General features: G+C 40.7%; 1 protein-coding gene across 4 annotated transcripts in view; it reads left to right on the top strand.

The window, feature by feature from the left end:
- Positions 1–14150, top strand: part of DNAH7 (dynein axonemal heavy chain 7) — a 253702-nt gene that overhangs the window by 170580 nt on the left and 68972 nt on the right. For all 4 annotated transcript variants that reach the window (XM_084779440.1, XM_084779442.1, XM_084779439.1 and 1 more), the window contains 2 exons: positions 1138–1292; positions 6441–6631. In XM_084779440.1, coding sequence (XP_084635566.1) covers positions 1138–1292; positions 6441–6631 — 346 coding nt within the window. The remainder of the gene's footprint in view (positions 1–1137; positions 1293–6440; positions 6632–14150) is intronic.

Raw genomic sequence — 14150 nt, 5'->3', positions numbered from 1 at the left:
TATGGTGCCCGAGCACACAAACACACCATGGATATTGAAGAGTGAGGCTATCTTCTTACTACCTGAGCTGCGTGTCTTGTACCTCACTGCCACTTTATGTGTTAAAATTACCATTACTGTCAATTGTGGGAGTTAAATCATCCAGTGACATTCTAGATTCATGTTATTATAAGAGTGAATTGAATGCCGTCCTGTTCCATTCCTATTTTCCCCCTCAATCCTCTTCCATTTTCTCCCTGTGTCCTTCTGATGTTCTGCATGAATTTTCTCTGTTCACTTCTGGCCAGTGTGTATTAAAGCTCTGAGTGCTGACAGCAATTTGTACAAGGCAGGAGGCTACATGGATGCCTTCCTCAAGGAGGTGCCAGATGCTGGGTAACAATCCTGCCTCCCCAATTCTAGACATAAATTGAGTCCCGATGGCTGCTGCCCTTGCTCTTGACACTTGTGAGTGGGAATAAACTAGTAGGCATGAGCTCTCCCCTGGTGTGAGCCACCTGCAGAGGGTTCATTCCTGCCCACAGGAAGCTGACAGCCACAAGGCGGGTGTACAGTGAGACGCATAGATGACATTAAGTATGCCTGTGTTTGAAACCAACATGGACCCATGGCTGTAACACTCCAAAGTTCATAACTGTTATGGAGGTTTGTTGATGATTAAAAAAAAAAACTATGGTGATCATTTCTCTAATGGAGAGAGAGAGAGAGAGAGAGAGAGAGAGAGAGAGAGAGAGAGAGAGAGAGCGAGCGAGCACAGAGAGAGTAGATCAAATGTTTTTTCTTTCTCTTGTACACACACCAAAACATATAAGCTAAGGAAGTGAATTAAGCTGCTCAGGTCATAGGATTAATTGATGGCAAAGCATAGGGAGGAAGTGGAGGTTCACTGTCACACATTTTGCAAAAGTAGCAAATATTATTAAGCATGTAATTAAACACTTAGAAACCATAGTGTTTCAAAAAGAGTGAAAGGATTGCTGTTAACTTTATGAAACGGCCTGGTAGTTTTTCTACTAAATGTGCCTACCTCAAGAACATAATTTTCCATCACACAAGGAGTAAAACATTACAGGCAAAGGATAAAGTTACAGTCATGTGACTAATTACGGTTTGACCAGAATTAGCTCTCTCTTTTAGGAATGCGAGAAGATGGCCTCTGATGATAGACCCTCAAGGTCAGGCTAATAAGTGGATCAAGAACATGGAGAAAACCAACAGTCTTCAGCTCATTAAACTAAGCGACCCTGACTATGTCAGGACTCTGGAAAACTGTATCCAGTTTGGAACTCCTGGTAAGTAGACACAACAAGGGCACGTGTGGGAATGCCTGGGCAGGGCACAATTAGCACACGCTTTGTAACTTTTTTGAAAACACCTGTGTCAGGCTCGCTATTAAGTGATGACTTTGATGATCTCACAATACTTACTGATTATCAAGTGAGAACTTGTTCTCCTGTAGCCTCATGCTGTTATCCTTGTGTCCTAGCTCCCGAGATAAGTTCCCTGAGACTTTACTATTTATAAATAAATGCCTAGGCCATAAGCTTTGGCTCGTTCCCTGACTAGCTCATAACCTACATTAACCATTTATTCTATGTGTGTCATAGCTGGTTATCTCTCCTCAGTTTCATAATGTCTGTCTTCCTCAGAGTTGGGGCAAATCTCCAGCCTCTGATTCTATCCCAGAGTTCCTCTCTTTCTCCCAGAATTCCCACCTCCTATTTCCTGCCTCAGCTAATAGGCCACCAGCTTTTTATTGACACGTGATGGCTTCCATACAGTACACAAGAGATCCCCTCTACAGTCTCCCAGAACACAAACCATTAGAAAGCAAGGTTTCCTTTGTTACAAAGTGCATCTGTGGTGCTGCTTCTAATTTGGCTCTTTTAATTTTTGTCTGTCATTTGCTTTTCTTCAGTTTTCAATACCAACCTTCTATAGTTAAAAGAGCCCATTTGATATTGATATGCCAATCATATTTTAATACAGTGGCAGTCCCATTTTCTGTTTCTTCTTGAATTACGCTACAAAAGTGGCAGGGAAAGTGAGCAGATTTTGTGTGCCTGGCACTCACGATGAAGAGATTACAAAAATGACAAGAATTGTTTTTAATCAAGGTCTTATGCGGTAGTCACACCTGCCAAAACAAAATGCAGCATGCTTGTGACCTACGCTAATTGGGGTCCTGTTTTAAATCTGTGTTACACATCACATTTAGCCAAATGGATACAAGCACTTACGAAGCCATAGCATATGTAGCTCCAGAAGAAGCTCATCGGGTCCTTCCTGCTGTGAGAGCTGTGCGACTGCAAGAGTCACATAACAAGCAAGCTAGCAGTCAGTCCTATGGCATTTATGCTTACATGCTAGTAAGCTTGCTTTCAGGTTCTAATTATAATCTTAGGATTTTAGCATAAGCAAGAAATGAAAAAAAATCTAAATCTATTTTTAAGACTCTGTATCTACGGGCTGGCACATAGTCATGCACAAACACACACACGCACACATGGTATTGCATTCTATTGTCACTCTTGAATTTTAAACTATTTTAAGTTGACACATAAATGCACACATTTATGGTATGCCATGTAATATCTACATACACACATTCTGTCAAATCACAGGAAAACATAATTATACCCCAAAACATCATTTCTATATGGCAAACAATCCAAAGTCCTTCTGACATCTTAGAAAACTGTATACTGCGTTTTCTATAGTCACCCCATTATGAAATAGAACAGCGTGTATGTAAGGTACTATAGGTGATGTAGGAGCTACACAAAAAGGAAGACATAATCCCTACTCTTCAGATATTTTGCTTGTTGTGATATCAGGATCATTCATGTATTACTGTAATAAACACTGAAGGTAAGCATCCCTCACGTAAGGAAAGACCAGTGTGCTGTTCTATGTAGGGCTCTTGTTTCTGGATTCAGAGTATCTGCCTTTGCCATTCAGTGTTTAGTTCAGTAACTTAGTTTCCTCACCTGTATACTAGCTATGTAGTGTTCGGAGAAATTACTATTTATTGTGTAGTTAGTGTCTGGTGACTGCTCAGCTCATGGGGCTGTGTTGGTGGTATAGCTTGCGTTCCCTCTTTTCAGTACTGAGGATCCCACCCATGGCTTTGAAAAGGCTCAGAGCATGCTTTGAGCTTGTCATAAGTGGCTTACTTGTAATTTCTTAAAATATAATGAGAAAGCCACAGTCGATCCTCTGTGTGAATTCAGAAAAATCAGGGAAGATTTCTAGAAGGACTCATCACCTTAAATGCTTCCAGCAATTAAAATTACTTAACATAAGAATGAAAACGTTTGGTATGAGAAAAGACAACTGATGGAGTGTCTACTTTCTGCTTGGCGTTCTTGACACTTCTCTGATCTCAGCTATGTATTTTGATATTTAAATTCCATAATTATAGAACAGAACAGGTAACAGAGGTGAACTATCTGGTGATTTTAAAGTTCCGCATCCTAATCACGGGAAGGAAAGCTGTGCTGGGTGTCTGGAGCAGCGTTACATCAGTGAGATGCAATGGAGAACAGACGACTGTAGGTCACAGTAGGCAGGGTGGATGTGAGCAGCAGTGCACAAACCCTTAAAGATGTTTCTTGTACACTGTGCACCAGGGTCCAAAGGGGTTTCTGTTGACACTGTGTACTGGGATTTAAATGTTTTTATTACTCTGGGTTTCACCCACAAAGTTTTGGAATCCCACTGTAACTCTACCCACTTTATTTTAGTAAGGAGCCAATCAGAAGTATCAGAGAAAACTCAGTGGTGTGTAGCCAGGAGTGCGTGTCCCATAAAGGGGAGTGCTGGCAGGACCTCCCAGGTCTTCTGCCTCTGGCTAATAATTCGTGCCATCCGTCTTCTAACATTAAACACCAAAAAGAAGAGAAAAGTTTAAATTCTCATTGAAAGATGGCAAGCTCTAATCTATTTATATATTTAACCATCAAGTAAGAGTTTGAAAACATGAGTGGTTGAAACTCCTTCTGTCTGAGAAGTTATCTTTAGATTCTTGGCTATTCAGGGGTAGCGGCTTTAGATCTCTTGTTCTTCACAGGCAGCCTGGGTGGCGAGGCAGAGAGTTCTGCCAACTTTATCCACCTGCCACATCTTTATCCAACAAGAGCCACATCTCCCTCTTCTCTTTTGTACTGAGTTTTAAAATAAGACCCTCTTTGGAGAAAAGATTTTTTTTAAAGGATTCTGTTATTTAAAAACTTTGACAACCGATGACCTTGAAAGTCAAAGTGCACCTGCGTTTTACAGTCTCAATCAATAAAGTATATATAGTGTGCTAATCATATAGACGTTGCTGAAAAAGAAGTCCGTGCACGTAGGTCTTTTGGATTTGCCTCATTTTTCCCATGTTGGCTGTCATGAAGTCCCACCTTGGCCACAGAGATTGACGTTCCAGGTGGAGAAGAGTAAAGTATCAATGTAGACAGAGAATGAGAATTCCTCATAAGCCAGTCATGCTGCCCTTCCACCCCTCCAAGGACTAGTTGAGGCTCCCTTGACAAGAGGATGTGGACATTTTTATTATGAGGGTTTCTGACACAGTTCAACCTAATTATAAATAGCATATGCTATCTACAGTGGAAGAACACACCAGTATGCAGTTTCCAGACAAAAAAGCAAAATATTTACTCCAAGAAGCCGCTGAGATGCCCTCCCGTAAGTGTGAGGTTAATTGTGCTCTTTCCCCATCAATTGGTACCAGCCACAGAGCTGAGATGGGTGAAGCTAGGCTTTCCCTTCAACTGTCTGTCTGTCTGTCTGTCCCTGTCTGCACTGCTAAATTGTGATGCTGGAAGCCCATTCTTTCTAAGATGTGGGAAGTGCAGCAACAGCATGCTGTCCAGCACTTGGTTCTTCTGTGATGATTATACGGATAGGTCTGTCAACAACCAAGTGAGTGCCCCCTTGCAGCTCTGACCTCTCACAGCTTTTCAAGAAAATGGTTTTGCAGTGTGGTTTACCCAGAAGTGGGCTGTGCATTTGCTTCTAGGACCAGCATGAACAGAATCCGGAACAGACTTTTAGTCAAAACAGCATTTATGGTGTCATTAATAATGGTGGGGAAAGAATAATCCAGACAGTGGAAACCTGGCATAGTTATTCATTCTGATACATTCATTTTTATTTAATTATAAAACTAACTCTGAGCAGGAAGTGAAATGAGCTAGTTCTTCAGTTACCTAGCATGTCTCTGTTGGCCAAGAGCCAAGCAGTGGAGGGAACTGGTACAAAGATACTTGTAGGAGCTTGTAGAACTTGGTAGGAAGGTTCATTTGGCTAGGAGTAACCAAGGAGGGAAGACTATGGCTGAGTACTTAGTGCTTAGTGCAGATGTCTGTTAGCCCCTCCTCAGTCCTTGGGCTGCTCTTCCCAGCCCAGATCACACCCATTCACTGGAGGGGCCCTTACAAAGCACCTGGGCTCAAGACTGCCTGTGCTAGGTGCTTAACATTATCATGTAAGATGTCAAGCTAGCAAAGGCATTACAAGGTTAACGCTGTCAGGGTCATTTGCCTCTGGGTCCTCAAAGAATGACACCAGAAGATGTTCTGAAATGTTTTTGTTGTTGTTGTTGTTGTTTTGTTTTGTTTTTGTTTTTGTTTTGTTTTGTTTTGCTTAGAGAAGATGTTCTGAAATTTTTTTGTTTTATTTTGTTTGTTTGTTTTTTGCTTAGAGTGCTGCTCATGTCTTAGAATAGAGAAATATCCAAATATAATAATATAAAATAAACGGACCACTGGCTAAAAAATAAGAGAACAGTAATATGTTTGTTAGTTTTAATAGTATGGGACAATTTTGTTGTAACGTCAGGCAAAATAATTGGGACAGAAATTGCTATTTGCTTTATCTCAAGTATGTGTAGAAAAACTGATAGAAATATTGAGCTGAAAATTATTCATCAGGTAATTATGTTGTATGAGGTTTTGCATCATTTTTGTATCAGTCTACATAGTCAACCTATGGTGTTTAGAGGGAGATGAAGTAAACTAGATTAGAGGTAGTTGCCCAATTTCTGCTTTGGAATTTCTTGTATTTTCCAGATGTTCTATAGTATGTGTGAGCTACTTTGGTAATAAAAATACAATAACCACTGGAGTAGCTACAAAAATGCACTTCCTCTGCCATCATGCCCAGATACACAGTTAGTCCCGGGCCAGGCCGAGATCATCAGGCCAGCCTGGTTGTCAGGGAAGTGTAGGAGCAGGTGAGGTGGCCACACAGACCCACTTACTGACCCTTCCAGGCAGGCAGGGTTTTTATGACATCATTTCTCTGTACTTGTAGAAGATAAAAGTAACATCATGGCTAGCCAGGAACAGGAAGCAGTCTGGAGAGCTGAGCGAACGTGGAAATTAAATGTTTATAGTTGGTATTTTAAGTGCGATGGGATATTTTTCTGCCTTTAGTATTGCTAGAAAATGTGGGAGAAGAACTGGATCCGATCCTCGAGCCTCTTCTGCTGAAGCAGACCTTCAAGCAGGGCGGGAGCACGTGCATCCGGCTGGGAGACTCCACCATTGAGTACGCCCCTGACTTCCGGTTCTACATCACTACCAAGCTGAGAAACCCGCATTATCTCCCAGAGACGTCAGTGAAGGCCAGTACCTAGTTTCCTTATCGCATCTCCTGATCCCTGACCACATGTTCCTTCTCAGCCATAAAGAGGACCGGGTCTTCCTGAGGCAGTCAGAATCTGTCCTTTCTACTTTCTGAAATTACATGCCGTTGGAGAACGGCCATCAGAATCTAATCTGCAAGGCCATCTTTAGATTTTCATTGTTAAAAGCAAGTGCCGTGTAGCAACATTCTTTCTTTGTAATAGATGATATGCTAATTAATGGGTGGAGTTGACGCTGAGACACAGGACCTCATCCTTTCTCAGACGAAGGCTGCTGCTATCTGATTTTGAAGAATTATTTAAAAGAATCACTTTCGATCAGGGTTCTTTTAAATGCTGAAAATTCTTTTAAGGGTAAAGTTAACATGTTGTGCGAGGTCTACAGTGATGATAACATTGATTAAAGGCTGGGCTCCTGGAGCTTTGGGGCTTTCCCACTCTGTTTTCTCCCTTATTCTCATCTTTGGTTGTCGCTCAGTATTTGTGAGTGTGACATTTGTTTAAGTTATATATAGAAAAACGATCTGTCCAGTGTGCTCAGATGTTCTCTTTTTTACTAGAAATACTTAACACGGGCATCTCCGCTGCATGGTGGAGGGCCGGCCACGATAGTGTGGTCATTCCATCCGCCACGGGTGAGCGCGGTGCCTGGTGGAGGGCCGGCCACGACAGTGTGGTCATTCCATCCACCACGGGTGAGCGCGGTGCCAGCTGGCAGGGTGTTTATCCTACGCACACAGCAGTGTGTGCAGAATGGGTGTAACATGTGGCTCAGGAAAAGTGGGGGCGGTGGTGACTACCACGTGTCTGGAAGCTCAGGGCACACACATAGACTGCACATTCCGGAAGCCAAGAGGACAGGGGAAATGGATGTATATGAGTGTGACAGTTCAGCTTGATTTTGAAAGCATAATGGAAATGCTGTTGCTACTGTTTCTAATTAGCTAAACACACTGGTATCTAAGCACTGGGAAAAACACCTCGTCTCTCTCTCTCTCTGTGCGTTAGGAAAGAGACTCGCATAGTTAAGAGTGTGCATTTGAACTGCTGCTCTATCACGTTTTCACTTCCCTGGGCATCAGTTCCCCTCATTTGCAGAGGAATACTATGTTGCTGAGTGAAGTGAACATTAAATAAGTTCCTCTCCATAATGTGCTCAGGATGAGGCCTCGTGGACAGAGAGCCTACGAACATTACCCGTTAGCATGACCATTTAACTTTGCAGGATAAGGAGAAAAGAATAAAGCATCCGGGGAAATAAAATCCCAAGGCCGTGGTAGGAAGAGAATTAATAAACAACACGGAAAAGGCCCTTTTCTGCTTCCCACTAAAGTACGTGACAGCCTCTCACAGAGCAGGAACAGCTCTTGCTTGGGTAATAACTGGTTATGACAGAAGCCGTAAGCCGCAGCGGGGAGGACGCTGATCTGTGTATGGTTCAGCGCTGAAATCCCTATGATCCCAGAGTCTTCTGTTGCTCCATTATTTTAATTGCTGGGATTGATTAGAGGGGGATTAGGAAGCTTGGCGGGGTAGTTACTCGCTTTCATTTACAAATTTAAATACATCCTCTCACGCCCACATTCCAGGGCCTTTCATGTACCTTTTGCTTTCAACAGCACCCGAGGGTGAGTGCTGCTGCGCTGTTATCATCCTTCTGAGTCTAAATAAAAGTGAAATCATGTGCCTTGTGATGTAGGGTTTTAAACGGTTTGTGAATGTGGCTACATTTGCAAAATCTTGGTTTCAAAGCTCTGGCATTATTAGGCTTATAATGAATAGATTTGTGACTGAATGCAGTGAAACAAAAGTTACGAAACCCGCATTTTGCTAATACCATTTTTGCATGAAAATGGATATATTCTGTATAGTTGGTTTCTCATTCAAGATTAATGTGCTAATAGGATCAATTGTGATTTTTTTCATGATGATTATCTCATCTAAACCAATGATTACATCCATATAACATCCATATAAACTGTACCCAGTAGCATTGGAGGCTGAGCACTGAGAGAATTCAATGGAGAAAACAGTAGCATGAAGGCATTTGGCTTTGGGTGGGAGAAGTGGGTGACCTTTCTAGCAGGACCAGGGGAAGGCACTTGGCACTGAATGACCCAGGTAGCAGATTCCCATACAAAAACAAAATGGCAGGCCCCTGCAGAAGCAATAGTCTCTTGCCAGCAAAGGCAGGGAATTGTGACATCACCTGTACAGCAAGCAGCCAGATCTCAAACACTGTGCTGAAAAGACAAAGACAAAATTAGAGAGCCAGGGCATCGGCGGCAGCACTGCAGACTTCCATTTGGGAGAAAGGCAAACCCATGTGCCTGAACATTGGCACCAGGGCACAAGCCAGGCAAAAGCACCAAAGGTTCTATACAATTCAGAGGTCTGAAAGAATAGCTTTGGCCCTCACCTGTCAGGGAAAGAGTGGTGGCTCACGCCATGACCTTGCAGTTTGTACCTAACATAAATACTGAGGGCTGAAGTCCAAACTTCAGTTTCTGTGTTGGGACTTGGCATGGTGTGGATCAGTTGGCAATTAGAGAGCAGCAACTGCTTCCGGTCCTTTGCTTTCCTCCCCCACACCCCCACTCCTGGTCTTCCCTAGTCTTTCCTCCTTTCCCTTTCCTCTTTATTCTTTATGGCTGAAAAAGAAAATTCCAATACATATAGACACCACATGTCCCTGATCGACCCTCTGCTGTTGGATACCCAGGTTGGCTCCATAATTTAGGTATTGTGCACAGTGCTGTACTAAGCATCCACGTGCACATCTCCCTCTCCTACCTTCTTCCCTCTGTTCAACCTCTACCTCTGTGTAATCGATTTTCCCTTGTGAGTGAGATGTCAGCTTCCTTCCTTGGATCCTCCTTGTTATTATCTACCTTCTTTGGGTCTGTGCATTATAGTATGTTAATCCTGTACTATATGGCTAAACTCCACTTATAAGTGAGTACATATCATGTGTGTCTTTCTGGGAGTTACTTCACTCAGGATGGTCTTCTCTAGATCCAACCATTTGCTTTCAAATTTCATGATTTCTTTGTTTTTAATAGCTGAGTAGTATTCCATTGTGTAAACCATTCTTCAGTTGAGGGACATCTAGGTTGTTTCCAGATTCTGGCTATTACGGATAAAGCTGCTATGAACATAGCTGAGCAAGTGTCCTTGTTGTGTGGTGGAGCATCTTTTGGGTTTATATATAGGAATGGGTATAGCTGGATCTTTTAAGGTAGAGCTATTCCCAGTTTTCTGAAAAAGTGCCAGATTGATTTCTAAAGTGGTTGGACAGGTTTGCACTCCCACTGGCAATGAAGGCATGTTCCCCTTTCTCCACATCCCTACCAGCATGTGATCTTAGCCATTCTGACAGGTGGAAGATGGAATCTCAGAGTCATTTTGATTTGCATTTCCCTGATGGCTAAGGACATTGAACATTTCTTTAAGTGCCTCTCAGCCATTTGAGATTCCTATGTTGAGAATTCTTTGCTTATCTCTGTGCCTCATTTTTTAATTGGGTTATTTTGTTTGTTAGTGTTTACTTTTTTAAGTTGTTTATATATATTGGATATTAGCCCTTTTTTGGATTTGGGCTGGTGAGTATCTTTTACCAATCAGTAGACTGCAGTTTCCTTCTATAGACAGTGTCCTTTGCCTTACAGAAGCTTTTCAATGTCAAGAGGTTCCATTTATTAATTATTGATCTTAGGGCCTGAGCTGTTGGTATTCTGTTCAGGAAGTTGTTTCCTGTGCCAAGGAGTTCAAGGATCTTCTCCACTTTTTCTTCTAATAAATAGATTTAGTATCTGGTTTTATGTTGAAGTCTTTGATCCATTTGGGCTTGAGTTATGTGCAGGGTAATAAATATGGATCTATTTGCATTTTTCTATATGTACACATTCAGTTAGACCAGCATCATTTGTTGAAGGTGCTTTCTTTTTTTTTTTTTCTATTGTATGGTTTTGGCTCCTCTGTCAAAATCAAGTATCCATAGATGTGTCTGTCGGTTTATTTCTGGTTCTTCTATTTGATTCCATTGATCCACCTGTCTGTTTCCATGGCAGTACCATGCAGTATTTATTACTATTGCTCTGTAGTATAGCTTGAAGTCAGGGATGGAGATACCTCCAGAAGTTCTTTTATTGTATAAGATTGTTTTAACTATTCTAGGTTTTTTGTTTTTCCGTATGAAATTTAAAATTGTTCTTTCAATGTCTGTGAAAGATTGTGTTGGTATTTTGATGGGGATGGCATTGAATCTGTAGGTTGCTTTTGTTAAGATGGCCACTTTTACTATGTTGATCTTCCCAATCCATGAGCATGGGAGATCTTTCCATTTAATGATAATCTTCTTCAGTTTCTTTCTTCAGAGACTTGAAATTCTTGTCATACAGGTCTTTGACTCACTTGGTAGAGTTACACCAAGATACTTTATATTATTTGTGGTTATTGTGAAGGGTGTAGTTTCCTTAATTTCTTTCTCAGCCTGTTTGTCCTTTTTATACAAGAAGGCTACTGATTTTTAAAATTAATCTTGTATCCAGCCACTTTGCTGAAGACTTTTATCAGCTGTAGGAATTCTCTGGTGGGATTTTCTTGTGTCGCTTACATATACTATTATATTATCTGCAAATAAAATAGTTTTCCTTCCTTTCCGATTTGTATTCCCTTGATCTCCTTTAGTTGTCTTATTGCTCTAGAGAGAACTTCTAGTACTACATTAAAGAGATATGGAGAGAGTAGGCAGCCTTGTCTTGTCCCTGATTTTAGTGGAATTACTTTGAGTTTTTCTCCATTTAATTTGATGTTGGCTATTGGCTTGCTGTATAGAGCCTTTATTTTGTTTAGGTATGGGCCTTGTACGCCTGATCTCGCCAAGACTTTTATCATGAAGGGGTATTGGATTTTGTCAAAGGCTTTTTCTGCATCTAATGAGATAATCATGTGATTTTTTTTTCTTTTCAGTTTGTTTATATGGTGGATTACATTGATGGATTTTCATATGTTAAGCCATCCCTGCATCCCTGGGATGAAGCCTACTTGATCACAGTGGATGATGTAATTGATTGGATTCAGTTTGCGAGTACTGAGTATTTTGCATCAATGCTGATGAGTAAAATTGGTCTGAAATTTTCTTTCTTTGTTGATTCTTTGTGTGCTTTCAGGTATCAGGGTGACTGTGGCCTCATGGAATGAGTTTGGTAATGTTCCTCCTGTTTCTGTTTTGTGGAATGGGTTTGAGGATAATCCATGGTAGCGACTAGATCTTCTCTGAAAGTCTGATAGGATTCGGTGCTAAAACAATCTGACCTTGGGTTTTTGTTTGTTTGGTTTTCTTGGTAAACTTTTGATGATTGCTTCAATCTCTTTAGGGGTTATAGACTGTTTAAATTGTTTACCTAATCTTAATTTAACTTTGTAAGTGAAACCTATCAAGAGACTTTTCCATTTCCTTTAGATTTTTCAAATTTGTGGAATACAGGCTTTTGAAGTAAAAGCTAATGATTCTTTGGATATCCTCGGTGTATGTTGTAACGTCTCCCTTTTCATCTCATTCTGATTTTGTTAATTTGGGTACTGTTCTCTGCCTTTTAGTCAGTTTGGCTAGGCGTTTGTCAATCTTGTTGATTTTCTCAAAGAACCAGCTTGGTTTCACTGATTCTTTGTATTGTTCTCTCTGTTTCTAATTTATTGATTTCAGCCCTGAGTTTGATTATTTCCTGCAATCTACCCCTCTTGGGTATATTTCCTTTTTTTTTCCCTAAAGTTTTCAGGTGAACTATTAAGTTGCTAGTATGGTATCTCTCCAATTTCTTTATGAAGGCAGGTACTTAGTACTATGAACTTTCCTCTTATCACTGCTTTCATGGTGTCCTATAAGTTTGGGTATGTTGTGCCTTCATTTTCATTGAATGTTAGGAAGTCTAAAATTTCTTTATTTCTTCCCCGACCCAGGAGTCATTGAGCAGGGAGTTGTTCAGTTTCCATGTGTATGTGGGTTCTTTGTTATTTCTGTTGTTGTTGAGGTCTAGCTTTAATCCATGGTAGTCTGATAAAGGAGAATGGATTAATTCAATTTTCTTGATGTTTGTTTTGTGACCAATCATATGGCTGATTTTGGAGAAGGTTTTGTGTGGTGGTGAAAAGACAATACATTCTTTTGTGTTTGTGTGAAAAAGTTCTGTAGATATCTATTAGGTCCATTTGATTCATGACCTCTGTTAGTTTCATTATTTCTCTATTTAGTTTTTTTAAAATTTAATATCACTTTTTAAAATTCACTTTACATCCTTGTCGCAAGTCTATCCTTCATCTCTTCCTGGTCCCACCTTCCTCTGTTTAGTTTCTGTTTCAATGATCTGTCCATTGGTGAGAATGGGGAGTTGAAGTCTCCCACTACTAATGTGCATGGATTGATGTGTGTTTTAAGCTGTAATAATGTTCCTTTTACAAATGCAGGTGTCCGTATATTTGGGGCATAGATGTTCAGGATTGAGATGTCATCTTGGTGGAATTTTCCTTTGATAATTAAGTGTCCTTCCCCATCTCTTTTTGTTAATTTTGGTTGAAAGCCTATTTTGTAGTATAACAGAGTGGCAACTCCAGCTTGCTTTTTGGGTCTGTTTGCTTGGAAAACCTTTTTCTAGCCATTTACTCTGAGGTAATGTCTATCTTCGTTGCTGAGGTGTATTTTTTGTTTTTGTTTTGTTTTTGTGTTTTTGCTTTTTTTATGAAGCAGGATGTTGAGTCCGGTTTACATATCCACTCTGTTAGCCCATGTCTTCTTATTGAAGAGTTGAGTCCATTGATGTTCATAGATCTTAGTGACCAATGATTGTTGGGTTTTTTTTATTGTGTTGGTGCTGATAGTGTGTTTGTTTGCTTGTCTTCTTTTGGTTTTGCTCTTGTGAAGTTGTCTATATCCTGTGGTTTCTTGGGTGAAGCTGACCTCACTGAGTTGGAGTTTTTCTTCTATTATCTTCTGAAGGTCTGGGTTGGACCATAGACATTGTTTAAATTTGGTTTTGTCATGGAATATCTTGTTTTCTTTTTCTATGGTAATTGAAAGCTTTGCTGGGTATAATAGTCTGGTCTGGCATCTGTGGTCCCTTAGTGTCAGCATAACATTTTCCGAGGTCCTTCTGGCTTTCATAATCTCTGCTGAGAAGTCAGGTGTGATTCTGATAGGTCTGCCTTTATAAGTTACTTGGATTTTTTCAAAGGTCACTTTTAATATGTTTTCTTGTTCTATAGGTTTAGTGTTTTGATTATTATGTGGTGGAGAAATATCTTTTCTGGTTTAGTCTATTTGGTGTTCTATAGACCTCTTATATGTTTAAATGCATCTCTTTCTTCAGGTTGGGGCGGGGGTCAACTATGCATTCCCAGCCACTGGCATGTTCCCTCACATCCAGGAAGTACTGACGACAGTATTTTGGCATCGGCCACCCAGTTACTTTGTGGATCCATAGTCTCTGACAATCTGCCACTC

The sequence above is a fragment of the Acomys minous genome (assembly GCF_964271855.1).
Source record: "Acomys minous genome assembly, chromosome: 4".
Taxonomy (NCBI): Eukaryota; Metazoa; Chordata; class Mammalia; order Rodentia; family Muridae; genus Acomys; species Acomys minous.
The sequence above is the reverse complement of the archived record's forward strand: the minus strand, read 5'-3'. Positions and strand labels throughout refer to the sequence as shown.